Source organism: Rhipicephalus microplus, unplaced genomic scaffold (assembly GCF_043290135.1).
Source record: "Rhipicephalus microplus isolate Deutch F79 unplaced genomic scaffold, USDA_Rmic scaffold_14, whole genome shotgun sequence".
In the NCBI taxonomy this organism is placed as follows: Eukaryota; Metazoa; Arthropoda; class Arachnida; order Ixodida; family Ixodidae; genus Rhipicephalus; species Rhipicephalus microplus.
In genome coordinates this window covers 31,999,412-32,025,427 of record NW_027464587.1, presented here as the reverse complement: position 1 = coordinate 32,025,427, position 26,016 = coordinate 31,999,412, and the positions used below count along the sequence as shown (strand labels likewise).

General features: G+C 43.3%; 1 protein-coding gene across 1 annotated transcript in view; it reads right to left on the bottom strand.

Annotated features, from left to right (window-relative positions):
• Positions 1-26,016, bottom strand: part of LOC119181510 (uncharacterized) — a 622,314-nt gene that overhangs the window by 233,038 nt on the left and 363,260 nt on the right. Inside the window, exon 6 of the mRNA XM_037432765.2 lies at positions 4,647-4,759. Within this exon, the coding sequence (XP_037288662.2) occupies positions 4,647-4,759 (113 nt within the window). The remainder of the gene's footprint in view (positions 1-4,646; positions 4,760-26,016) is intronic.

The following is a 26,016-nucleotide window of genomic DNA, read 5'->3' as shown; positions in this document are numbered from 1 at the left end:
TGATCTACTCCGATCTTGTGCTACCCCTCACAACTTCACCACATCTTACCACCCTCAGACTAACGGCCTTACGGAGAGCCTAAACCGCACATTTACAAACATGCTTTCCATGTACATGTCTACCGACCACACTGATTAGGACATAGCTCTTTCGTTTGTAACCTTCTTCTATAACTCGTCGCGTCATGAAACAGCGGGCTACTCCCTTTTCTTCTACTCTTCGGACGTCATCCCTTACTGCCCTTCGACTCACTGCTTTCATCAGACCACCAATCCTCCACTTCGTATGCTCAGGATGCGATCACCTGTGCCCTCAGGGCACGCGTGGTAGCGCGCGCTTGGTTATCATCGTCGCATACAGCGCAGAAGCCCCTTTATGACCGTTGACATAGAGATGCCGTTTTTTCTGCGGGATCTCTTGTTCTTCTGTGGCTCCCATCTCGACGTGTTGGCCTCTGCGAGAAACTACTATTGCGATACGCTGGGCTCTACCGAGTCATTCGTCAGGCCACACCTGTGACCTACGAGATTGCCGCTACCACAAACTGATCAGCTGCTGCACCCAGAACGGAAGTAGTCCACGTTTCTCGTCTCAAGTCCTACAACGCCACTTATTTAACAGGCACGGAGACGGTGCTTTACGGGCCGGGGTGATGATAAGTGTATGGAACTGTCGCCCCGACACAGCTGAATTGGCACCCAAATGAAGAAGACGACAACGTGGTTGTTGTGGGTTGGACTCTCGAGTTTCTCCCGTTGGCCTGCATGACTGTGCGCTCTTTAAGGCATTAGCAAAACTAACTCTCGGTGAATAAATCTTCCCCGTAACAATATCAACGATATTGTCAATGTTGTAACGCCTACAGTACAAATTAGAGTATTTGCTGATGATTGTGTTTTGTTTCGTGATATTTACTCTGTTCGTGATCAAAACGAACTTAACACAAATCTTTCCAATATAGCTCAGTGGTGTAATGAATGGCGAATGACTCTCGACGTAGACAAAAGTGTCTGTATGGGTCTGACACGTAAAAAAAAATCCGCTAGACTATATCTACCAACTAGGGTCGTGAACCCTGGGAGAGCTCACAAGCTATAAATACTTGGACTATATCTACCAACTAGGGCCATCAACCCTGAGAGAGCTCACTAGCTATAAATACTTGGGCTTGACCACAACTAACAATTTATCTTGGAACGTTCGCATAGACATCGTATGTTCAGCTGCCCTCCGAAAACTCAGCTATTTAAGACATAAACTGCGTAACTGCCCTCCAAATGTAAAACTTCTTAGTTATTTTTATTTTGAAAGGCCTAAGTTAGAATACGCCAGCACAGCATGGGATCCTTACACTAAGTTTAATATTGATATAATTGAGCGGGTTCAAAGGAAAGCAGTTCGTTTTATATACAACAAATACTTACCATCTGATTCAGCCTCTGCACAAATGAATGTAAATGGCATTCAGCCACTTGCTTCGCACAGACTTTATGTGTTCTTTCTTTTTACGGTGAGTGTCTGATTGGAACAACTTATGTGATCTCTATTCATTGTGAATTAAGTAGACTGAATTGCAATATGTATGGTGCTTATTATTCCTGTTTTTTTATTTGATGTACCATTCCTGCTTGGAGCAATTATGATTCACATAAATAAATAAATAAATAAATAAATAAATAACTGACTAACGTGTAACGTGGCAACGGAAAGCACAAGACCAGGTTGATTGGCAGATCAAGGGAGACGTTTTTACCCTCTGTGGCAGTGGGCGTCGTAAGGCTGATGATGATATCTCCTCAGAATTTTCTTTCGATTTCATCTCTGGCATATTTTATTTCGAAGCTTAGAACGAAGCCGGCCAAGACAAATGTCATCAAAGTTTTCGTATTTTTCCGCTCTTCACTCCTTTTACAGGAAACGTGCTATCTTGTATTATCTATGTAGTTTTCATTTCGATGTTTAACTGCTTGTCCTAACTTTAGCGAGAGAGCTTGAGAAGACAAATTGCTTTTCACAGACAACGTTCAGTTCACAACCTGACAGCGTTCCACCCGTTCAGCACCGAACCCGGTTAAACTGACTGCCACCGGAATCACGTTCAGAAAATACTGATAACATAGACATCAGCTCTAAGCCCAGTTTTGTTTGAGTGTGCTGCAAGTTTGTTGAAAATTGTCCATTTCGCCCCTAAAAAGGAAGGTTTGAAGAAAACCTATTTTGTCACAACTGATATGAGCTTTTTTGCCACTGCCTCGCCTTGGCCGCTAGTCTCCTTAAGTTGCTACATATGTAAATATTTGAAATCATTGCCAAGCAGCACTGAAATTTCTCAAAAAAAATCCTCAGCTGTGGAGGCGCAAGCTACCATACGGCCCAAATTTTTGGCTCTTTATTAGCTAAAGCTAATAAACTTCCACACTAAGGTCTTCTATGACCAACAAGTCTACACTTGACAAGCTGTTACAGATCACTCGCGGCGATAATCAAGATAATTATCTTCTCCAGCCGCCCTTCCTATTCCATGCATCTAAATCGTAAGTTCGGTACAACTTTTGAAGCCGAACCTGCTGTTCCCAGTTGTTACGTTTGGCCAAGCTGGGCTCCTCGAATATACAGAAAATACATCACTCGACGAAAGAATAATAAGTGATAATTTTCGAAAAGGGGAGAAATGAAGTAATGCGTGCACGACCTTGCCTGGTTTTCTTTTTTATATACCCCTTTGCGAAAGGTGAGGAAGACACAACCTCTTCGCCATCATCACTAAAGCATGACAGCCCCTATGATGGATGGATGGATGGATGGATGGATATGGCTGTACCCTTTAGATCGGGCGGTGGCTAGCGCCACCAAGCCGTAACACCTAATGAACCAAAAACTATATTTATTATTTTTCCCTTAAAAAGTGAGTTTGAGGATTCGTACTTTGCAGTGAAGAGTTTAATTTTCACTCGTGTCTTGACTTTAGCCACCAATCAGATAACCTCCTTCTGGTTAAGTCTACCCGCTTAAAGTTTATTTTGCCCTTTCGGTCCCTAAACCCCAGTGCTTTGAAAAACTCTGCGCCATCATCCTGAACTATAGGGTGAAGCCCTCTACAGAACATTATCAAGTGTTCGGCAGTTTCTTCTTCCTCTCCACACGCACTGCATACTGTGTCTACCCCTTCGTATTTGGCCCGATATGTCTTGGTTCGCAGTACTCCCGTCCTGGCCTCAAACAGTAGAGAACTACCCCGAGTATTATCATAGATCCTTTCCTTGGCAATTTTCTGCTTAAAAGTTCGATAGATCTCTAGTGCGGACTTCTTAATCATGCCCATTCTCCACATGTCAGTCTCTGTTTCCTTCACTTTCTTCTTAACCGATAGCTCTTTTTAGTTTGGCCACCTGCTGTTTTCTAAGTACTTACCAGTCAACTTCCTGGTTCGCTTCCTCCATTTTGTATCGACATTCTTCATGTACAAGTAGCTGAAAACCTTCCTAGCCCAACGCTCTTCCCCCATTTCTCTCAATCGTTTCTCAAATTTTATCTTGCTGCTAGCTTCCCTGCCCTCAAATGATGTCCATCCCACATCACCTTGTACTCCCTGATTTGGTGTATTCCCGTGAGCTCCTAAACCAAGCCTACCTATTCCACGTTGCTTAATTTCTAATCTTGCTTGAACTTCTGATCTCATGCACAAGACCGCATTGCTGAACGTCAGCCCAGGAACCATGACCCCTTTCCATATTCCTCTCACATCATCATACCTATTGTAATTCCACAGTGCCCTATTTTTCATGACTGCTGCATTCCTGTTACCTTTAGTCGTCACGTATATTTCGTGTTCCCTCAGATACTCGGTCCCATTGCTTATCCATACGCCCAGATATTTGTATTTATCTGTTATCTCTAGCGTGACCTCCTGTATTCTAAGCTCACTACCTTCGTTGTCATTGAAAATCATGACTGCTGATTTTTCCTTACTGAATCTAAAATCTAACCTATCTCCCTCATTACCGGAGATGTCCATCAATCTCTGCAAATCTTCCTTGTTGTTGTTGATGATGCCAAAAATCTAGAGCGACCTCTGGCGCCGTATTAAAGCATGTTTATAAGGCGATTACAAGCGCAGTGTCAGAAAGAGGCATAGTGATTATGATACCGCCGCGAATATATCGCAGATTTTTCAGCATGCTGGAGGAAAATCGCATTTCAGATTTAAGTTGTTCAGCAGTGATTCAGTCAAGGTTCTGCGGAGATTAGGACGCCCATGTTGTGCCGACAGGATTGCAGCAAAAGTTATTCTCAGATTCACAAATGCAATGCAACAATCGAACAGCACTCACACTATTACATGGAAAAGCTAGAACATCTTCGAATGTTTTTTGGTATATGTTTGGCTATTTAAGCTAAAGAAATAATGTTGTGAATATTCTTGCATTCATTCTGACTGATTTGTATGTGTCTTGCTTGTATCATTAGGTTGCACTTGCACTGAAGGTTTAGTAGTCACGAGAGTGTCTATTCTGCATGCGCTCATTTGTGGCAACGTCAATGAATATTGTTTGAATGATATTTTGGTGACAATTGCGCTGTAAAATTTAGTCGCAACTCATATGCAACCACACTGATCGAATGATTACGTGAAAATTTTACATACCAGATAGAATGGGTGTCCTGTTCTATCTTCTCCAAGTACGCACTCTTCGCATGTGATGTGCATTGACAAGAATATGTGATTCCTTTGCCAAATTTTAAATTTATAAGTTTTTGCTGGAAATAAAAAAATATTGCCACAAATATGTGTAAGAATCATGTTCAGAAACTCCTTTTTGAATTCATAAATTTATTTCAAGATTTATTGTAAGAGTTTTGTACTTTTTACAGCCGTTTATATTAAACCTTTTGTTTCTAAAAAAAGCATGTATTCTGTACTATAATTAAATAACGCAAACTGTGTTCTCTTCATGTTGTGCCGTAGTTCAATTGTATTCGGTGATTCCAGCGACGCAAGCGGCGCCATGTAGCCGTGCTCAGCAGCTGTCACTCGGTTATAAAGCTGCGACGCAGTTTGGTCTCTGAGTAGTCATGAACGAATGAACGCGTCTTTTCGCTCTGCGACCCTGGCGAAAACTTTCGCGACATCATCTCATCCACCATTTTGACCTTTCTGTGCACCACCTATAGACGCTGGGATGATCTAGTAATCGTTCTGTATTCGAAGGCTAAAATGATGAACGTATTTGATACAAGCTCGAGCGTTTTATGAGCTCACTACGTGCTGGACGGTGTTCTCTCGCACCTCTTGCTGGTGTTCCTCCAAGAGACAGTGACGCATTTTCACGAACACCGGAGGCGTCCGCCAAAGACGCGGAACGCGTCCTTCAGAGGAGCCACGCGCACCCAACAGCGGGCGGTGCCTTCCACCTCGAGCATCTCGGCGACTATAAAAAGCCGGTGCATCTAGCGTTGAAGGCTTCTTCATCCTTGTTCTGTACATAGGTTGTAAGTATAAACGCTTTGTTTTCTTCTGGATACCTTTTTGCTTGCCACTGTCTCAATGCTCTCTTCCCGGTGTTGACCCTCGCGACACGGTACGCCAGAGACCGTGGGGCCTCTCTGTAACAAAGTATATATGATTCTTAGAAACAATGCTTGAAAATTTTGGTGGAAAACTTCTTCAAACGGATTTTTTTATTATGTGTACCAGTCATGAAGCTGTATATGTTGGATCAATGGTTTACAACAGAATTTCTTCCACACATGCGATGGGCCCAACACATCACCAGCTTTGTGCTCTACGACTTATAAAATGTTATAGCGTACTTTTTATCCCATTGTGGTGGTCTAGTGGCTAAGGCACCCGTCTCCTGACCCGCAGGTTGCGGCATCCAATCCCGGCTGTGGCGGCTGCGTTTGCGATGAAGGAGGAAATGTTGTAGGCCCGGGTGCTCAGATTTGGGTGCACGTTTAAGAACCCCAGCAGGTCTAAATTTCCGGAGCCCTCCACTACGGCGTATGTCGTAATCATATGATGGTTTTAGGACGTTAAACCCCACATATAAATCAGTCATCAATCAATCGTTAGCGCACTTATCCTAGGGGTTGAAGGATGCAGGATCGAAATAATTAGAATAAAAAAGAAGCTTGGTTCGATAATTATAACGCCTTCCTACACAACATCCTGGGCCCCCCTCACCCTCACTCTCTCCTTTATGTTTGACCACGTTATTATTGTTTCTTAGAGAACAACATTTTGAAAAGAATTGACTATCGGCAACGTCCCACTTTCTTAGCACACACAAAAGCTCAGCTTGCGGGCTGAAGTGAACTTTCTTTGAAAACTGGACCAGTACTTTCTCAGAACTTAGTGAGTTTTTGAAAATTGTCTGGCCACCTTAAGTTCTATGGTGGAGTTAAGTGCACTATATACATGATGTCGCCAATAGTCACAAAATAGAAAATGCACTCAGAGCATGCCAAAAAGACAAGCGACGAGATAAGCTTGGACATCCCACGCATGGTGGCCACAGAGAAGAATTTCACAATGACACTGAACCTCAAACCACGAATCATTTAGACAAAAAAAACACAATCAATAAATCATCTGGCACACTAAACAAATTGTACTCCCAGAATTTGCATCATGCTCTCAAGGTTACTTCAACTCATTTTACTCAGCCGTCATCCCATTGTAAAAAACAATTCGTTCGGATCCCGAAACGACAATTGTTTTGTTTGACATTGTTCGGTGACCTGTTTTACTAAAAGCGAAGCGTGTCTTGGCAAACTTCGGTGACTTTGAGAGTATCTTTATCAATCTATCTATCTATCTATCTATCTATCTATCTATCTATCTATCTATCTATCTATCTAGTGGCCTACGACTTTTAGCTCTCTTCGCCGTTTCAATATTGGTGTCGATACCAAACTTGGTATGGCATAGCATGACTGTATGAAAAAAATATTTGACTACTCATAATATGAAAATCATGACATGTATGTAACGAATGTCTTAATTAACAATTCATGGTCCTGCATTCTTGCGGTGGTTTTGTTCACATGGAGTGTTGCAAATCTGGTATGGAACGTTATGATTTCATGGCGAACACAAGCGACAGACCCTGACATAAAAGTCATGACATGCGTGTCATGTAACAACATGACTCTATGCCGCGCTAATCAATGCTCGTGGCCGTTTCGCTATTGTCATTTATACCAAATTTGGTAATATGGTACGTAAATGGATGACGAAGGTATGTGACTGGTGCAAACATAATAATCATGAGACGCGTGCCATGTAACAACATGACTACATGCCGCACTCATGATCCGCTGGCAGCTGTTTTGCTAGCTTTACTTATACCAAACTTGGTATCACAGGACGTGAATGGATGGCGAAGGTATGATAGTGATGCAAACATGATAAACACGAGATGCATGTCATGTAACAACATGACTACGTGCTATGCTTATGAAGCGCTCACGGCTGTTTCGCTAGCTTCCAATATTTCAAACTCGGTATTATACGACGCGAATGGACGACATAGGTAAATGACACATCCAAAAATGATAATCACGACATGCGTGTCATGTAAAAATTTAACTACATGCCACATTTATAATACGCTCACGGCCGTTTCGTTAGCTTCACGTATGCCGAATTGGACAGAACGTGACGCCAATAGATGACGAAGGTAAGTGACTGGTGCAAACATGTTAATAATGAGATGCGTGAAGGGTGAGAACATTGCTACATGCCACAGTCAAGGCACCGATACATTTCGACGGGACACGGTGTGCGTGCTCGCCGGCGTTGCCACGCGACGCACCGGTCCTGCCATATACTCGCAGGCGCGCGCCGTGCGGCGTTGCTTTGACGCATGCACGTTTCAGCGCATCCAGTGTCCGGCCGTAGCGAAAAGATGCAGATGCAGTGCTGTCTGGGTAAAATAGAGGGTATGAAATTCGGCATGTTGCATTTCGTGCCAGTTGGCGTCGGGCTGCGCTGACGGACGCTGGTCGCGCCGGTCGCGCTTGGCATCAGACTATAGAGTTCCCACGTTTTGCTAACGTATTGCGTCGCTGTGCCCAGCATGTGCGCACGTCGACGTCACGTTCGAGTATATTGGGCCCTTCATGATGTACTCGCGGCCGTTTCGCTCGCTGAAAATACACCAAATTTGGTGTTACGTGACGTCAATGGATCTTGAAGGTATACTACTGGTGCAACCATGATAATCATGACACCCGTGCCACGTAGGAACATCACAGCACACCACGTTGATAGAGTGCTCGTGGCTACTTCGCTTGGTTCACATTCGGCGTCACCTGATGTGGATGAATGAAGAAGGCAAACGACACATCTAAGCATGATAATCATGACAGGGAAGTTATGTAAGGTATATTTTACCTCCACCTAGTAACGTTGTGATGATTTTAAAGTGGCACAGTAACCTTGCTCTTTCGTGGTTCGCACATCATCGTTTCCTACAGTACGTTGGATCTACCGTTTTTTAAAAAGAAATGTACCTGTTTACGAGCAAAGAATACAACTTGTTTTAGGGTCGAAGCTCGTTATGCCATGGGTCATGCGTCCGCGGTGTATATAACAGATGTCGTCGTAGTAGTAGGTAGCCAACTCTTGTTTGTTCCTTGAAATGTCCGCTAGATGGCGGTACGTCTATATGATGAATATATGATGAAAAGATTCAAGATTGCAAAACTTCGAGTATTCACTAGATGGACTGAAGGACGCATGAACCAACAGAGAGACAAGCAGAGAGCCTGATGCACACACGGACGTGATGGGCGGTCTTATCTTACATGCGTATAGCTAATCCACCAATCAGCGCAAAATCATTTATGGCGATCTTTTCATGAAAACAAAGGCTATTTGAGCAAACGGTCTACTTTTGATTTTGGGTGACTTTCGTGCGTATCATATGACGTGGGGTTACAAATTGACGCAGGGTAAGGGCTGAAACTTGTCAAACGAAAGTCAACAACAAGAACTCATCCTTACAAGGAACCAAATGAAGGCAACGAGGAAAGAAAATAGCGTACCTCGAGACAGGACGCTAGATCTTAGTGCCACCTCCGCCATGTGGTGCAGTACTGGAGAAGGCCTAGGTAGTGATCACAGAGTTTTAGGCATTATAGTTGACAATGTCCTGCCGGTGATCACTAAGACAAAAGTTAGAATTACCGATTGGGTTGCCTGTAGAAATAATACGTCGGAACAAGACCAGCTAAATAATATTAACCATTGGTGTAATGGGGTGATTCAGTCGGCTCAACACACTACCGAAGAGATTGAGGCTTACGGTGAGGAGGTTGTTGATGGACATCTTGTAAGCATGTGAAAGAAAAACAAAGACGTGGAGGGGAATATCTTTCAGAAAAGAGGAGACAGGAATCGGGAATAAAGTTTCGCTGTTCATTCGCTACACGATGTCCGTGTGTACTGAAAATGGCGTCATTCTGTGCTCCTTCACCGCATTGTATCCTACTTGTTCTTGTTGTTTTTGTGCTGGGACATTGAATTAAACCCCGGTGCATCAGACGCAATCCTGCAGAAACTATTTAGTGGTTGTCAGGAGAGAAAAGAGCTTACCGCCATTGAGCAGTCACATCCTGAATCTAAATCAACAATGGCTAGCCTTACTGCTTGCATAACGAACCGGGAATCAGTTATTGTTAAGATAGATGAAATAAAGGGGGAAGTTTTACAGAAAAAGACATGTGAAAGTCAGGATATGAGAATACACTCTCCTGAACAAAAGTAGATGAACTTCAAAATCTGTTAGAGTTATGTTCTTTAACATTGAGATGCGGAAATATTGCAATCAAAAGGGAACACTGCTCGGGCAATTTCGCTGTCAATTGACCTCGAACAATGATCGCTAGTCTTTCTCAATTAAATGTAATCAGGCTGCTCTTTCAAATGCGAATACACTAAAGGGCTCCAAGATAAGCATTTCAGAAGACTCTTCTGCTGCTGTTAGACTGAAAAGAGAGCAGTTGCAGGATTTCAATAGGGCAAAGAAAAAAGCAAATGATAAAGTACACCCTAAATTCGATTCCCCGTTCTTAAATGGCGTCAAGCATATATTTCACGAATCGCTAGGCCAAGTAAGGCGTGCTGGCCGACTACGGTCAGCAAATAGGTGTCTGCTTTCAGTGTGGATTGTGAACTGCTGGAGCATTAGGAATAAAACAGACGAGTTCGCTGCTCTTTTAGACACGACTCAGGCGTGGTGCTGGGAACGAAATTCTGGCTGGATGAAACCATTAGCGATACGGAAATCTTTTCTGGAAAATATATTTTTATTGGAGGAATCGCAATTGTCGTGAAGGTGGAGTCTTTATACTAATAGATGACGCGATGAACTCTAGGGTACTGCAAATGGAAGTTAGCCACAGTGAGGCTGTCTGGGTTCTGATTAGGCTTTCAAACTGTAGAAATATCCCCCTGTGTTCGTTTTGTCGTCGACCAAGCAGTATAAGTAGTGTTTCGCATGAACTAATTGATTCTGTTAAAACTGTCAAAACGGAATGTGTCATAATAGGCGGTGAAATCAAGCGGAAAGAGTCAGTTAACCACAGTGATTATTGAACTATGTTGAACCTATGATTTAACACAGATGGTTTTGCAGCTAACACGGGGAAACAATATATTAGATGTCATGCTTACGAATGCCCCCATGGCTGGAAAGTCTACTCTTGTGCTTTCCGGCGTTAGCGATCACGCTGTTGTTCACTGCGAATTCAATTTGCAGTATACGAATGTTGCAAGTTGCGCTAGACGATGAATTTATGGCTATCAAAAAGCGCGTAAAAGGGATATTCAAGGTTATTTCAAAGCACATTACGACGTTTTTGAAACTTTAGCGAAAACCGAAAATAGGCATGAATTACGGGACATATTTGAACAAAAACTTCTCAATTTACGAGATAGATACGTGCTGTCATGGCTAACGACACTACGACGCAGCAGATCTAAACCTTGGTGCGCAAAGGAAGTGCAGCGCCTAGCCAGAAAACAAGCAACCGCTTACACTGTTTACTAAAAAATGCCAACACCGCACTTGAGCAAAAGACTTGAGCTAATAACCAAGCAGATGAAAAGTGTGGTAAACATAGAGAAAAGCGCATTCTTCGGTGCTTTTAAAATGAGGATAAACGAATTCCTAAAAATTATGGCAGCTAGTCAAATTGAACGGCAAAGATGCAGTGTCCATTCCTCCACTCAAACTTGGCAGAAATCACATCATGGTGACATTGAAAAGGCTACACATCTTAACAAATACTTTAGCTGTTTGTCCGCTGGGCGCTCAAACGTCAGTGCCATTTTGGCACAATCCTGTGCAAGTGAAGAGCAAATGAATGAAATTGTTTTCGATCTGCGAGGCATCCAGAATATGCTAGAGAAATTGGGTGCCTCAAAGGCCGAATGCCAGGACGGCCTCCGATCTGTTTACTTTCTATGTGTTAAAATTCAGTATCAAACTGCTTGTTTGATATCTTTTCAAAGTCACTGAGCGAACATTCCTTGCCGAATGATGAGAAAATTGCTAATGTTGTGCCTGTGCACAAGTCTGGCCCGCGCAACATCGCGTCGAACTGGCGGCCGACCTCACTTGCATCAGCTGTAAAATTATTAAACTTATCCTTTTTAGAAACAACAAAAATCATTCGAATATTATTTCCCTATTTTCGCTCCAGCAACATTGTCTTCGACCTGAGTCTTCCGGTGTTGCACAGGTGACTGAATTCACACATTATTTGGCTAATGGATTACACAACGAGTGCATAGTTGACTGTTTGTTTTTGAATTTCCGTAAGGCGTTTAATTTAGTTTCCCAATGATTACCAATCCAGAAGTTGTCCTGGTACAACATAAACTGTTTTGTTATCGAATGATTCAACGCATATTGGAACTCCCGACGAAAGATGGTACTTTTAAATGGAATGCAGTCCAATCAAAAGGATGTTACTTCAGGCGTACCGCAGGGCTCAGTGCTGAGACCACTTTATTCTCTTATCTACATGAATGATATCTGTTGGGGTTTACCTTCAGCCTTCGTAATTTTGCAGATGACTGCGTATTATACAGGATCATTCATAATGTAGACGATCGCACTGCGCTACGAAAAAATTTGAATTTGATTAGCACCAGGTGCGGTCCCTGGCGCATGGACATAAATGTGACGAAATCTGTGTATATGTGCTTTTCTAGAGAAAATGCTGCCATGTTTTAGTTACACTATGCTGCAGAACAACCGGCACAAGTGTTCGAGTTCAAATATCTCGGTGTATACTACACTGCAGAATTATCCTGGCGTCGTCATATTGAGTGTGCTACACACAAGGCTTCAAGGGTTCTAGGCTTTCTTAAAATCAATGCAAAAAATTGCCATTTGCTGCAGAAGAGACCATGTAGGTAACCAATGTTAGACCAATATTTGAATACGCTTGTTGCGTCCGGGGTCCTCGTCTGCAGGAGGACAATAAAAGGATTGAAAACTGGAGACTTGTTCATGCCAATTATTCCCGCCACTTAAGCGTATCAAGTGCAAGGAAAGCCTTGAATCGGAGTCACTGCGGCAACATAGGCAATACTCACGGTTAAAATGTTTTTCATTGTACAGTTCATTGTAACACTTGCATTAAGGAGGACCACCCCGCCGCAGTGTTATAGTAGGTAAGATACTCGGCTGCTGTCCCGCAGGTCACGGGTTCGAATCCCGGCGGCGGCGGCTATATTTCCGATGGAGGCGGAAATGCTGTAGACCCGTGTGCTCAGATTTGGGTGCATAATAAAGAACCCCAGGTGGTCGAAATTTTCGGGGCCCTCCACTACGGCGTCTCTCACAAACATATGGTGGTTTTGAGATGTTAAACCCCACATATCAATGCAATAATGAGGATCATTATTTGCATAATCCTTATACCGTGTAAATCCGCCTTAATCATGCCTATAAATTCAAGAAGATAAGATGCAAGACGAACCACATCAGGATGGCTTTTTCCCCGAACAATTCGTAAACGTAATAAGCTGCCTCAAGACCTACCCACCATTATATCCCCTGATGTACTTGCTTCCTCTCTGCAAGATACGTATGGCCAATAGTCCTAGCCATCCCCTGTGATGTCTTTGCTAATGTGTTTTGTACTTAATGTTTTTATTGTCGTTGCTTTTTCGTGTAATTGGCTACTTACCACTATATCTGTACTAAGTACCTGATTTTGTTATGCCTATGCTAGTATTTGCCCCCCATTGTAATGATGAAAGGCGCTGTGGGTATTGTAATAAATAAATAAATAAATAATAAATAAACGACGTCGCTGGACTGAACAAAAAAATTCGAGAATATGCGTTGGAATTCGGAGACCACCAAGCAAAAGTGGGTTATTATCTGAGATCAGATGAATAAATGGATCGGCAGTGCTGGAACATGGCAGCTACTACAACATCCATTAGACACACAGAAAGCCAAGTGGAAGGCCCTCCAGCAACTTCAAAAGCTTCTGTATAGTTATATTGGTCGGAAGACAAAATTAATGGATGTTAGGGATCGCTACTGCAGTTTTGCCCAATGTAAACGTTCTCTGACAACGCGGGTTAAGTTAACCCAGACCTAGACACTCCCATCATGGTTGGAGGAGTCGGCGCTAAAATTAACCAACTTAAAACAAAAACGGCTATCAGTGCAGACAAAACCAGCAACAGAATGCTCAGAAATTTTGACGGCGGCTACAGTCGTCAACTTCCAGCATATATGCAAGAATGCTGAGGCAAGGGAGAGGTACTGCAAGCTTCGAAAACGGGCAATGTTGTCTTAATTCCTGAGCCAGGGAAGAAACTAAGTCTTGAGCATCTCAGCCCCATTTCTATCACATATTGTGTAAGAAATTTGAAAGAGCACGTCATCTAAATAAGACTGACTCGCTTCATGGAAGATTAAAACATGAACTCTGGTACTATGACAGAATTCCGATTCCGCTATCGACGTGCCCTAATATGATACACCTGAAGAAGCATATAGCCCACAAGATGAGTGTTGACACCAAAGTAATTGCGAGTGTGGACGTCTCCAAGGCGTTTGACAATGTTCAACATGAAGCCCTACTTAAGAACCCAAGTTCGCTAAACGTAGGCATCAAGACATACAACTACGTGAGAGACTTTCTCTCTAAACGCACATCCACCATCAGCATGGCACAGCAGTTGCTCAAAAACATGAAATTGGGGGATAAAGAGAAGCCACAAGAGTCTTGAATCTCTCCGACTCTTTTTAATATAGCAATCATTGGACTCCCTCAGAAGTTGAGGGAATCAGAAACCGATACCACACAATATACGCAGACGATGTGACTCTGTGGATAAACCATAGTAGTGACCGAGGTATTGAAAGCACACTTCGGGAGGCTATAAATATCATCGAACAATATCACGAGCCGCTAGGGTTGAAATGCTCGGCAGAGAAATCAAAGGCCCATTTTTATTATCACAAAAAAGGAAAACAAAAAAATCTCTTGTGAAAAGGTTGTGACAAGATTTTACGAGTGAACAGCAATTGTATTTCAACCGTAGACAGTATTAGAATTTTAGGGATGCGCATACAAGCTAATGGGAAAAACCCTGAAACTACCAGGAGACTCGATGCTAGTGCAAACCAGAGCTCCCGCCTGCTTAAGCGCCTTTCTATTAAGAATGCTACGATGATGGAAGCCAATCTCTTAAGGTTGGTACAAGTTTTCGTGATAAGCCGTGTACTATACGTCGCTTCTTCTTTTTTATTGGGTTGACTAGAGAAAGATAATATGAAAGCTTTTACTAGGAAAGCATCAGAACTGCACTAGGACTTTTCCCAAACACCTCTACAGGTAAACGTCTTGGGCTGGGTGTGTCCGACGCTTTAGATGAGCTAATAGAAGCCGCCAAGATGCGACAACACCAAAGGGTTTTGAGAAAAAGAACAAAAAGGAGAATAATAGAGCACTTGGTATTAGAGCCCGCGGATTGCTTCAGACAGACAGCTGGCATACCTAAATCAACTAGGACGAGTATAACAATTACACCGCTGCCGAAAAACATGCATCTGGTGTTCTACGAAGGCATACGCAAAGCTAGAGCTGTAGCCCTGCAAGTGAAACTTGAAGGTCGATCTGGTGTGCTGTACACGGACGCTGCAGAATACAAAACATGGTAAGGATACACAGCGGTAGGGATTCGCAAGAGCTGGGACCTGGCATTGTGCTGCAGCTCTACAAAAACAATCACCATGGAAGCAGAACTTGTGATTGCTTTGGAAACAGCACGGAAAGACACGCGAGGGACTGTTAGCGACTTTAAGTCGGCCATCTAAAATTATATCAGCAGGATTTCTGCTGAAGCCGCCAAACTTTTTAGACTAGGACGAGTTTCCGCAGAGAAAACCTCACTACTATGGTCGCCGGCTCATCAAGATAGGAAGGAGATTGAGCAGGCGCTTACGATCGCCCGAGGGCTCACTATCTGGTTGATGGCCGCTCATTCTCCACCTCCACTCGAGCGACCTCTCTTCACATGAGCCGAACTATGAACGTTTCAGGAAATTACCTAAAATTATAAATTCATTCGTCAGGTTTATCCAGAGGCAGCTAAACAGCTGAACAAAAACGATGAATTTATGTGGCAAAAATGGCAAACCATGGTGTTTCCAAACCCTCACCTGTACAGTAAATGGCACCCGGAAGTGTTTGATGCTAGATGTGTGCACTGCCATAGCGCTGCAGGTTTAGTGAACGTGGTCTGGACCTCCACTCCTACAATAATTTAAGTAAAAACATAGTGTCTTGGGAGGCCTTAGTACACAGCCACGATACCGAAGAACAGCGTCAAGTCATCGGTCTCGCCCTGACCCAGTCTCAAGGGATTCCGGCCTATGATTGGGGGCAGAAGCCAAAGCCTGCTCCCCCGTCATTTCAGAAGGGTGTAAATGAACGGTAATAAAGACGATAGTCTTTCATGGGGACTGTTATGTCTTATCGGCGCATAGCGGATGAGTAACAACACGACAGCTGTTCTTGCTGACGGTGAAATGGCTGCCTAGGGCCTACTTTTACCATATTGTTCTTTATTTATTATCACACGCTGGGTGGTGCCACCAACCAGCGACACGCGTAACAACACCCTACCCACTTATTTTCTAGGGACAGTATCGACACAATGGCTTTTTCACTTTTTGAGATCTGCGAAGTGCCGGTGAGAAAGCAGTGGTTTGAGGCGTCAGTGGGGCAGGTTGTGGTGACATGGACGCTGGCATTTCTTCAGCATCCACTGGAGTTTCTGCATCAGGTAATGACTGCCTGGTGTGCATTCTTCCAGGTGAGCCAGAATAAATATGCTGAATATGGTCATTCGGTCTGCTTTGATCACCATGACGATTGCTGCTAAGCCCACCACCAAGTTCCAGTTGCACGGACGATGAGCATGTAGGAATAATACCAGTAGCCCGTAGCCATGAGCGACCCGGTCTGAAGTTCCTAACAAGAAAGTGTGATCCCATTGTGGCAACGAAACTTGATGTGCACCCTTATCCTGATGTAGTTTCTGCTTCAACTGCTTCGACACTACATCACTGCGAGCGTCAGGACACAAGGTCTTGAGTGGTGTTTGAAGGTTGCTACCTATAAGTAGCTTTGTCGGGGTCCTTCCTGTGAGGCTGTGTGGCGTTGTCCTGTACTGGAATAACATTCGGTTATTCTGTGCTGGAAAATCGCCTTCGGTTGGCTTTTAATTTGTTTTTTACCACTGAACGGCATGTCCAGCTGAAAAATTTGATGCAGGATGGTAGGATGGCACTCTGATGCCTCTAAATAGGTTTCTTTCCAAAAACTGTTGAAAATTAGCACCAGTGAACGCTGTGCCACTATCCGACACTATAATGTCAGGAATGCCGTGAGCAGCAAAACTGTTCGTAGACTGCTTATAGTGGCGTCAGACGATACTGATATCACAGGAATTACCTCAGTCCACTTCGAGAAGGCGTTCACAATGTCTAGAAAGTAATGCCTCTTGAATATCTCTCCAAAATTGATATCTAGGCGCAATAAAAACCTTCTGGAAATGGCCACGGTGTCGACTACACTGCCCGGCACAATGCTGGTACTCCTGGAATACAGCACATGCTTTTACTTTGTGTGTGACATCCTCGTTTACACCAGACCACCACACATGACTTTGGGCAACGGCTTTCAATTCCTCCATGCCGGCTCACCATCATGAAGTTGCTCTGGTACCTCCTGTGTATGTGACATGGGAATCATCACCCTCTTTCTCCAAAGAAGGGAGCCGTCCTGCAGATTGAGCTCATTTTCTCGCCGAGTATCGTATAGGTTCCATTCTCTGCCTTGGGGTAGATGACCACCATAAGGCAAGGTGTCACGCACCCTTGACAAAATGGGATCTCTGCTAGTTGCCTGAGCGATAGCTGTAGATGACAAAACTTGTGGATATTCGCCTTCTAGCATAAACACATCTCCTGGGGCCTCCACAGGGGAACGCTTATATGCTAATGGCAACGAGCTCAGTCTATCTGCATGCTAATTGTTTGTCCTGGGCGATAGACAAGGGTGTTATTGGGAGCCTACAACAGAAGGACCTATCGTATGACTCGAGGGGAGCTGCAGTCGGCAATGGCTTCGTCATGGCCAAACAGTGCGAGTGAAGGCTTGTGGTGCGTGACAGCTTGAAAATGTCTCCGCCACAGGTATTGCGGGAATCTAGTGACCCCAAAAACCAGTGCAAATGCCCACGGTTCAGTTCACACTAGTTTTTTTTCAGCTAGCTGTAGGCTCCTGGATGCAAGTGCAATTGCACGTTCTATGCCATGAGACTCACACTGGGACAGTACAGCTCCAAGTCCAAAAGGGGAAGCATCACAAGCAAGTACGAGTTTCGCTTTGTGTCATAATGTCCTAGGACAGGTGCTGAAGTGAGAAGTCGCTAGGCTTCAGCAACTGCATCCTCATGTTCTTTCTGCCCGCACCAGGGCACTGCAGCTAATAGCGATTTATGCAACGGATAAAGAACAGCAGAAAGATTGGGTATTGTTCTCTAGTATAGTGACTTGGTGGTGTCTGTGAAGCGTGGTAGCGCTGTGGTGTTACGTACAGCGTGCTCAGAGGTGATGGCTGTGGTGCGTCTCGATTGAGCGGCGGAGAGATGATGATGCCGTTGGCGTGAAACGTCACGCATGAAACTGCGGCCCGTCAACAGGAAGAGATAGTTTTCGCGAAAGATTGCGCGGCCAAGGCACGAAGGAGGAGAAAAGGAGGACATTCGAAGACGATTGAAGCGCAGAACAAGATCGAGCAGGCAGAAGTGAAAATTGTCAGTGTCGTGCGACTGCAATGTCTGGTTTCGGACCCGAATTCGTGAAGTCAGGCAAGGCCAGGATCCTCCTGCTGCCCATGGTGTACTCGGAGGTACGCGGCCTTCCAGAATTCCGGCCGTGACTGCTCAAGCTCGCGTCCCAGATGTCCATTCCAGCCGTGACTGTTCAAGGTCACGTTCCAGGTGTCCAGGTTTCGACTCCCGTTCTGAACGCGACATTACATTCCAGCACCGTTGCAGCCACTGACTGCAGCGCCACGGTAAGTCATGGCGCAAACTAATACGAGTGGCCCTGCCTTAGGTGCTTTTCTGGTGACCGCGCGCTGCCTAGGCACCCAAATCACGCGAACATCCCTAGGTGATTTAGTCGCTAGTGGTGCGCCGACGTCGACTGTCAGCGTTTCCTCTAGTTTGGTCAAGGTTGATTTTGGTGTTGGGCGGTATTGTTCCTTGCCTATCTGGTGATGTGGCAGTGATTCTCGGCCGACCGATCCTTCAAAGAGGGGAGATCGAGCGCCTTGGGTGTTTCGTGCAAGCGGTAGCGTTGAATGACCAACATCCCGCGGTGATGTGATACGCTCAAGTGCTGGCTGTCTTGTGTGTGCTGTGTGGTGGTTTGTTTGACAAATTTAGTTTCCTGCTCATTTGATGATAATTTAGTGTTGGCTGGTTCACGCGAACCGTAGCGTTGAATCACACCCGCGTAGGCGTGACCATGTTTGTGCAGACATACTTCCGAATAAGATTTAGGGTCCGACACACTGTACTGTCAACACCACTGCCACACGGGTTCTTGTTTGCTAGATGGTACCCTTTTATATCGCAGTTAGGTGACGGCTGCACCGTATTTGATTCGATTAGCTAGGCAGTTAGTGGTGTTTAATAGTGGTGTCACTAGAATACTTCTGATCGAGATCGACGGTTCTGTCGCTGCTGCGCCGGATCGAATTTGGTGCAGACGCCCTAGCTGATTGCAATGAAAAGTGCCCTTGTGACACCGGTATGATCGCAAGAGCAAAACCCTCTCTGTGCGCTCTTTTGGTGTCTAGCTTCTTAGCTGCTGGCTGTGTCAGTAGAGCATGCAAGAACAACAGTTTACTACATATACAAAGCTATTCTATAAAAATTATGCAGAAAAGGTGCATCATACTGGGTAGGTAGGTATGTAATAAAGGAACGTCCACATATTAGCACATGTACACAGAAGGACTGAAAGGTGGACCAGTTGGTGACAGTACATTAACAAATTTTAACACAGCGCACGCCTATGCGGGCACAAGAGCGATTTGTCCCTTCTCTAGTGTCCGTGTAGTCCTGCCCTGTGTTACAATACGTTCAAGCGCATGTATGTGTTCGGTCTTACTAAATCACGTATTACATAAACAATTGAAGGACATTTCATTCTTTAGAAAGTACAATGTCATTTTAGGTCTTATTACTAGTTTTCCTGCCTGTTATTTTTCAATCAAAAGGAAGTGATGTTTACTTCACTATTAGATTAGCACATTTGTCCCCGCTTAGTGTTGAGTGCACTATACAAGCTTTTGGTCTTCGTTGGTGCGTTTGCGCAATATTGAATAGCATTAAGTTACATTTCTCGGCTCCTCTATAGTATAAACAACTTCATTTTTTGTGATAAGCACAATGATAAAGTAAAATGGTTCTTGTATAGAGCGAAATTCCTCAAAATTTTTGAGCCTTGTAAAAGACAAGTCTACTTGTCAAAACGTCGTCTCCAGCAACCACCCCCCGTCTACAAAAAATTCAAGGCTCCCAATTGTGCATTTTTATTATTAAATACTAATAAAACTCTATCTAGCAAAAACATCTAATGATGTTTCTAATCTAACGAATAATTTCTAATCACCAGCAAAAATCTGTAGAATGTAACGTCTTCAGACCGATTTAAAGTTTTTGTTAAAACGGCTATGTAAAAAAGCAGCGATTTCTTTATAATTTTGCCGCAACAGATTTGAGTATGCGCTCTGACACTACCACATTGAAGCATTTATGTGCGCTTGCTTTGCTTTTATGAAGCTGCATGTCGTAAGCTTGTGCAGAAGAACAATGAATGCAGCCTTTGGCAGTGCTCTTACGTTCCAGATGGTGACAGAGGTGACGGTAATTGCTTTTGCTATTTCATGGCTTATGTGACAGAAGGCACTGGTCACTCCTAGCCTTTTTCTAGCTTGGAATGCTCGCACAATCACTGCATTCATTCCCCTTGTGATTGCATAACGGTAACTTGTCATAGCCACATGTCTCCCTGGTGGGCATCACCCAGACATGCTGTCCCTCTTCTATGTCAAATTTGCCCCTACGTATCTTTGAGACACAAAGGTCAGGCTAGAAGTACTTTTTGCTATTCTAATCGGTACATGTTCTTGTAGAAGCTACAAAGATATGTTTGTTTTAATGAAAAAGTAATGAGAAAAGAGGTGTAGGGGACCTCAAAGTTTTGACAGTTTATTCATAACATCCTGCATCAAACGTTACAGGCGCACATGTGGGGAGTAAGCTAGGTCACATTGAGAGCATACTAACTAATCAAAATCTGTGAACTTGTTCTCTACCTACCAGTATGACAAAGTATCACTGATACCTAATGAACCTCGTGATTTTATACAGAATGCATCCATGCAATCTCGAGTAGTTGTGTCCCTGCTTCTGCCAATAATCCAACCCTTATCCAGGTACGGCTCACACTTATCAGAATCACAATGTGTCAGCAAATGTGCCCCACCTTTATCTTTTAATGAAAGCACATGTTTCTGTGCATGCTCATTCACGCATATTCTTGCCCGGCCTACGTTCATCTTTTGCGCTAGGACAGTGGAAATTCATAAACGACCGCGTTGACACTTTTTGTGTATGATTGGCGTGCCTTTTTTCCTTCCTTCATATAGTATACATGAGAAAGCTGAGATGACTTTCGTGGCGCAGAAAAAATAATTGGCATGCCATCTCTGTTGCCAGCCATTTTAGGTCGTGTGCCGCTCGGTGCATGCATGGTACAACCCCAGGTTTTGCTGCTCTGCGCTCTTGCTCTACCCCAGTACCGTGGTGTTTTCTCTTGATTGTCTGGTGAAGCGACTCAGCTACAGCGTTAAGGATCATGCGAAAAAAAAAACCAACCACAGAAAACCTGTCCAATCGGTTTTGAAAAGTATTCTGCATAACGTGTGAGCCCGACCCTGCACATGCATACTCTGGGAATTGTTCAGCTATGGTTTTTTTCACAGTTTTTTAATGCGTCAACTCGTATGGAAGTAATTTTTCAGCACACCTAGACAAAAAAGCCAACAGCTGTGACGACTCTGCAAAATAATACGCTAAGCCAAAAAGTGCAAAAAGCCTCAAGCCTTCCACTCATGTGTAAGCACCAATCCTTTTTCAGTCTGCGAGAGCCTGCTAGAACATGGTAAACCATGGGGTAATATGTGACGGTGGTTAGTTGTTTTAAAATAATAAAAAATTTTCATCATACGTAAGAACTTCCAAAACCTCCCACTAATTAAAGTGTTGGTGGAACGCAATAAATGCGGTTACGGTCAAACACAAGAAGTAGCACAACACAGGAGCAACTTACGAGCTACCTTTAACATAAAACTTGAGAAAGGCCATAAAAGCTTATACTGCCATGCCCGCGGCATTCCTGAAGGCAACCACACCACTCTCGTTCAGGCAAACTCTTATGTAGAAAAAAATTCACCGTACAGGACAGAATAAAAGGTCCTCAACATCTACCAAGAACAAGTACCCATCGAAGGATTCTTCAAGAAAGTGGATGATGCATGGGAAATTCCCAGTTTAAAATGGGTCTCATGACAACCGAGTCTAGCCGCTTCATTAAAAATTGGCTAATCATGTTCTGCCTGATGCTTCGATTCCTCACAATTTTCCTGAATGAAACACGCGGCTTATGCGTCTTGGCCGTAACACAGAAAGGGTGTTCTTTTTGCTAGCTGCAGTATGCAATAGACTCTGCTAGTTGTGCAAGTTCCAAGTCGTTACTCAGAGCCACTGCCTTGGTTTTCAAGACTTTTATTTTGATGACTTTTAACTTGACGAAGTTCATGTAGACTGCTTGTCTTGCCTTGAAGTGACACAAATCTACATTCATTACTACGGAGCCACTACTTTTATCCACTTGAAATGGGCACAAATTGTTGCACTTGAAGAATGGCTACATCCCCCAACGTATCTACCCGATGAAGAGGGTTTTTCCCTTGTTCTTGCTAGAGCTTAAACAATGTCTTGTAAGTAATAGTCCCTAACTGCAACATCGCCTTTTGCCGCATTTCGTCGGTGCAATGCTAGTAATTAGTGAGCCAGCAACAGAGGTTCGTGGCTAAATTTTGGGCCTTTGCGGAGTATATAGCATACACTTTCTGCAATGTCAACATTTCCCAGCCCAGTTAGGCCTTCCCAGGTCGTGCGAGCAGGATTTTTCAGTATGAAACAGCGACCATGCCTCATCTTCAGGTTCCAGTTTGCCTTAGTCATGTGGGCTGCTTAACGCTTGGCATCGTGAAACTTCTTCAGTGCCAGCCACTCCAGGTCCAAACTGAAGCAATGTGAACGAAGCAGGTAAAGAAAGTGCACCTGCTGCCACAAATTATTATTTCACATACTTTCATAACATCAACAAATGAAGGTGTCACTTCCCCAAAAAGAGCACTCACGTCTTGTAGAACATGGCCTTTCGGGGAAGTGATGCCTTCATTTGGTTGTGTTGGCAAATATGTAAAATTTTAAAATCCGAGTTGTGGTGGCAGGCGCGCTTATTTTTTTACCTCCTTCATGCAATGTGCTTCAGCTTAGAACTGGAGTGGTTGGTGCTAAAACGTTTTGCAATGCCAACCGTGTCATACTTGACCAGGCACAATGACAAGTGTCTAGTCAGGCATGTGTTATTAGTCAAAACACGTCATCTCTCAGAATTCACATGCTGAAAGCACCCTGAGGAATCATGCATCTACAATTAAACAGGCACAACTTTCAACGTGGTCACTCTTGTTCAAAGCAGCCCAGCATGTCTATTAGGTCACGCGTGCTCCGGGGCACACCACGTCAGAACCCACAACTTCTGCCAGGTACCACGGATTAAGCCTGGCTGCAGATGCACTATACAGAGTCGGGGACATGGCTGTACATGGTTCTGCTAAATCTTCCAGATATGTTTCAACATTGCTAGAAACATGTCGAAAAGCAGTCGGTAGTACAACTGCAATATGTAAGCGGTAGCACTGCGATGTGAGTTGAATGACCTGTTGGTATTGAAACCATCCTGCGATGTGCAACAGCTCGATAGCGCATGCTCTTCTTCTATATCAGCTTTTTTTATGTCCAATGCTATACAAAGGCTTCTCCTAGTTACATACAATTTTCTCAGCCATGTGCGAACTTATTCGATCTTATTCATGCAAATCCCATCTAGCCTTCTGCCTTGCTCAGCTAGTTTTCCCATACTTTCGTGGCCCAACAATCTCTCTCACTGGTCACTTGTATTTCCTTTACGTTGGTGAATATGCCCAGGTCTACCCTTTTTTTTTCTTAATGTTAGCTAGAATGTCATCTAGCCCTGTTTGTCCTCTATTGAGCTCTGCTTTTTTGATGTCTTTATGTTATGCTAACCATTTTCTGTTTCTATTTTGCATGGTTCTTGGTCTGTTCTGGACTTTTGTCTTTTCTTCTTTTTTTTACTTTAATTCAAGTTTCTGCACTATATGTTAAAACTCGCAGCATACAATAGTTGACCACTTTCTGCTTTATGAACCGTTGTAAATTGCCTTGTATGATTTGAGAATGTCTGCCATTAAACCTTAAGCCCATCCATATTCTTTGGTAAATGTCCTTTCCATAAGTAGTGTGTCCTGTGAATATCTCACTTGAATACATATATATTGTAAGAATTCAAGTGAGCCGTCGCGAACTCTCGCTCTTTTTTTTGGCCTCCTGACATTAGATCTTTGTCTTTTACTTGTTTATCTGTAACCCTACTTGAACACTTTCTCGGTTTGGGCTCCCAGTTCATTGTAGCTCAACGGCACCACTGCTGAAAAGCAAAATGTCATTTGCAAAGCGAAAGTACCGAAATATTCTTTGTAAATGTTTATTCGTGTTTCTTATCAACATGGTGGCTCAAATACTTCTGCTAAGCATGCTGTAATTATTGCTCAGATTTCCCCTCCTTGGCATATCCACTTCAGAAATAAAATTTTTCTGCTCTGCGACAGCTTCTCCCCCATAAAGAGACTTTTGTAGTCGCCCCTCAAGACCCTAATAAAGTTCATTGTCTGTCTGCTGTGGACTTTCTGTAGATGTTGACTAGGGGTTTCATGCATGCATTATGCACTAGCTACTCTAAGACTTCTCGTATCTCTACCGAGTCAAATGCCTTTTATTAATCTTTGCAAGCTAAGTAAGAGGATGTATTTCGTTTCGCAGATTTTTTGTTTGACAGCGCGTGACTATGATGCACAGTGGGACATCTGTTGATGTGTGTATAAGTCTTCAAATCTTTCATCTTTTTTATTTCTGTACTTGTTTGTTATTGGCATTTTTACAGTTCGGTTGTACATTTGATTCGCTAGTACGTGAGACACTGTGAAGAAAGTGTCACTAGCTTGTTAAACACGAGATCTCCATTTTTGATCTGGTCAACAATTTCGCTGCATGATTTTTCGTTGGTCAAGTTTTGTGGGGCTATATTCCATTTTTCAGGGTATGGTATCCAAGAAAATTCGTTCCTGCTTTGGCTTCTGATTTTGTTTCTTTCTAACTTTGTTTATATTTACTCATGGAGTTTAAGTGTTTTGTTGAACTTTGGCTTCTTTTTTGTTAGGCGGCTTATTCGTGAGTTGTAGTAAATGTCTTCTGCCACCTTACTGTAGATGTTGAGACTGCTTATAATGTTACTCAATCGGTTGGAGTCTGCATTCGTAATTAGTTTCCTGTTGTCATGCTTCGTCCTTTCTTTGAATTCTTCATCTAATTCTTTAGTGCTATGAATCCCCATGTCGGCAATTTTCTTTATGTTAATCAGCTCTTTTAGCTCAAATAATTCCACTTTAGACCTTCAGTGGGTAGCTTTTGTTGATTGTTTCTGTTTTCATATTTTCATTTCGGAGAGTTTGCTCACTTCTTGCCCAAGTACTTTAACCTAACTGCTGTTCCGTTTTAGGAATCAATGTATTTATGGTTTTTTTCATTTCCTCTATGTCATAATTTGTTTTTCTTGTTCTAAGGCCTCGCATACGCGCGTTTTAAGGCAGTGCTGAGAATGCGTGTGACTGTGGCTCTACTCAATTTTCAGAAGAGCCTTGCGATTTCTCTGCAAGTTCTAATAATAATAATAATAATAATAATAATAATAATAATAATAATAATAATAATAATAATAATATAAAAGCATTTTTGGTGCCTTATTGTTTCGCATTCAATTTTGGCAGGCTTACTGACTATGGTATTCAATCATGCGAAGAGTTCGTTTTCGTCAAACATATGAAATGAAAGATTAAAAACGAAAACGTATTAGGCACGAATCACCGGTCATCGCTGCTGTATTGGAGGTGGTAGCTGCTTTGAAATTTTCTCGCAACAACTTAGGTTTACGTTGGCACTGCGTCTGTTTCCTGTGAGG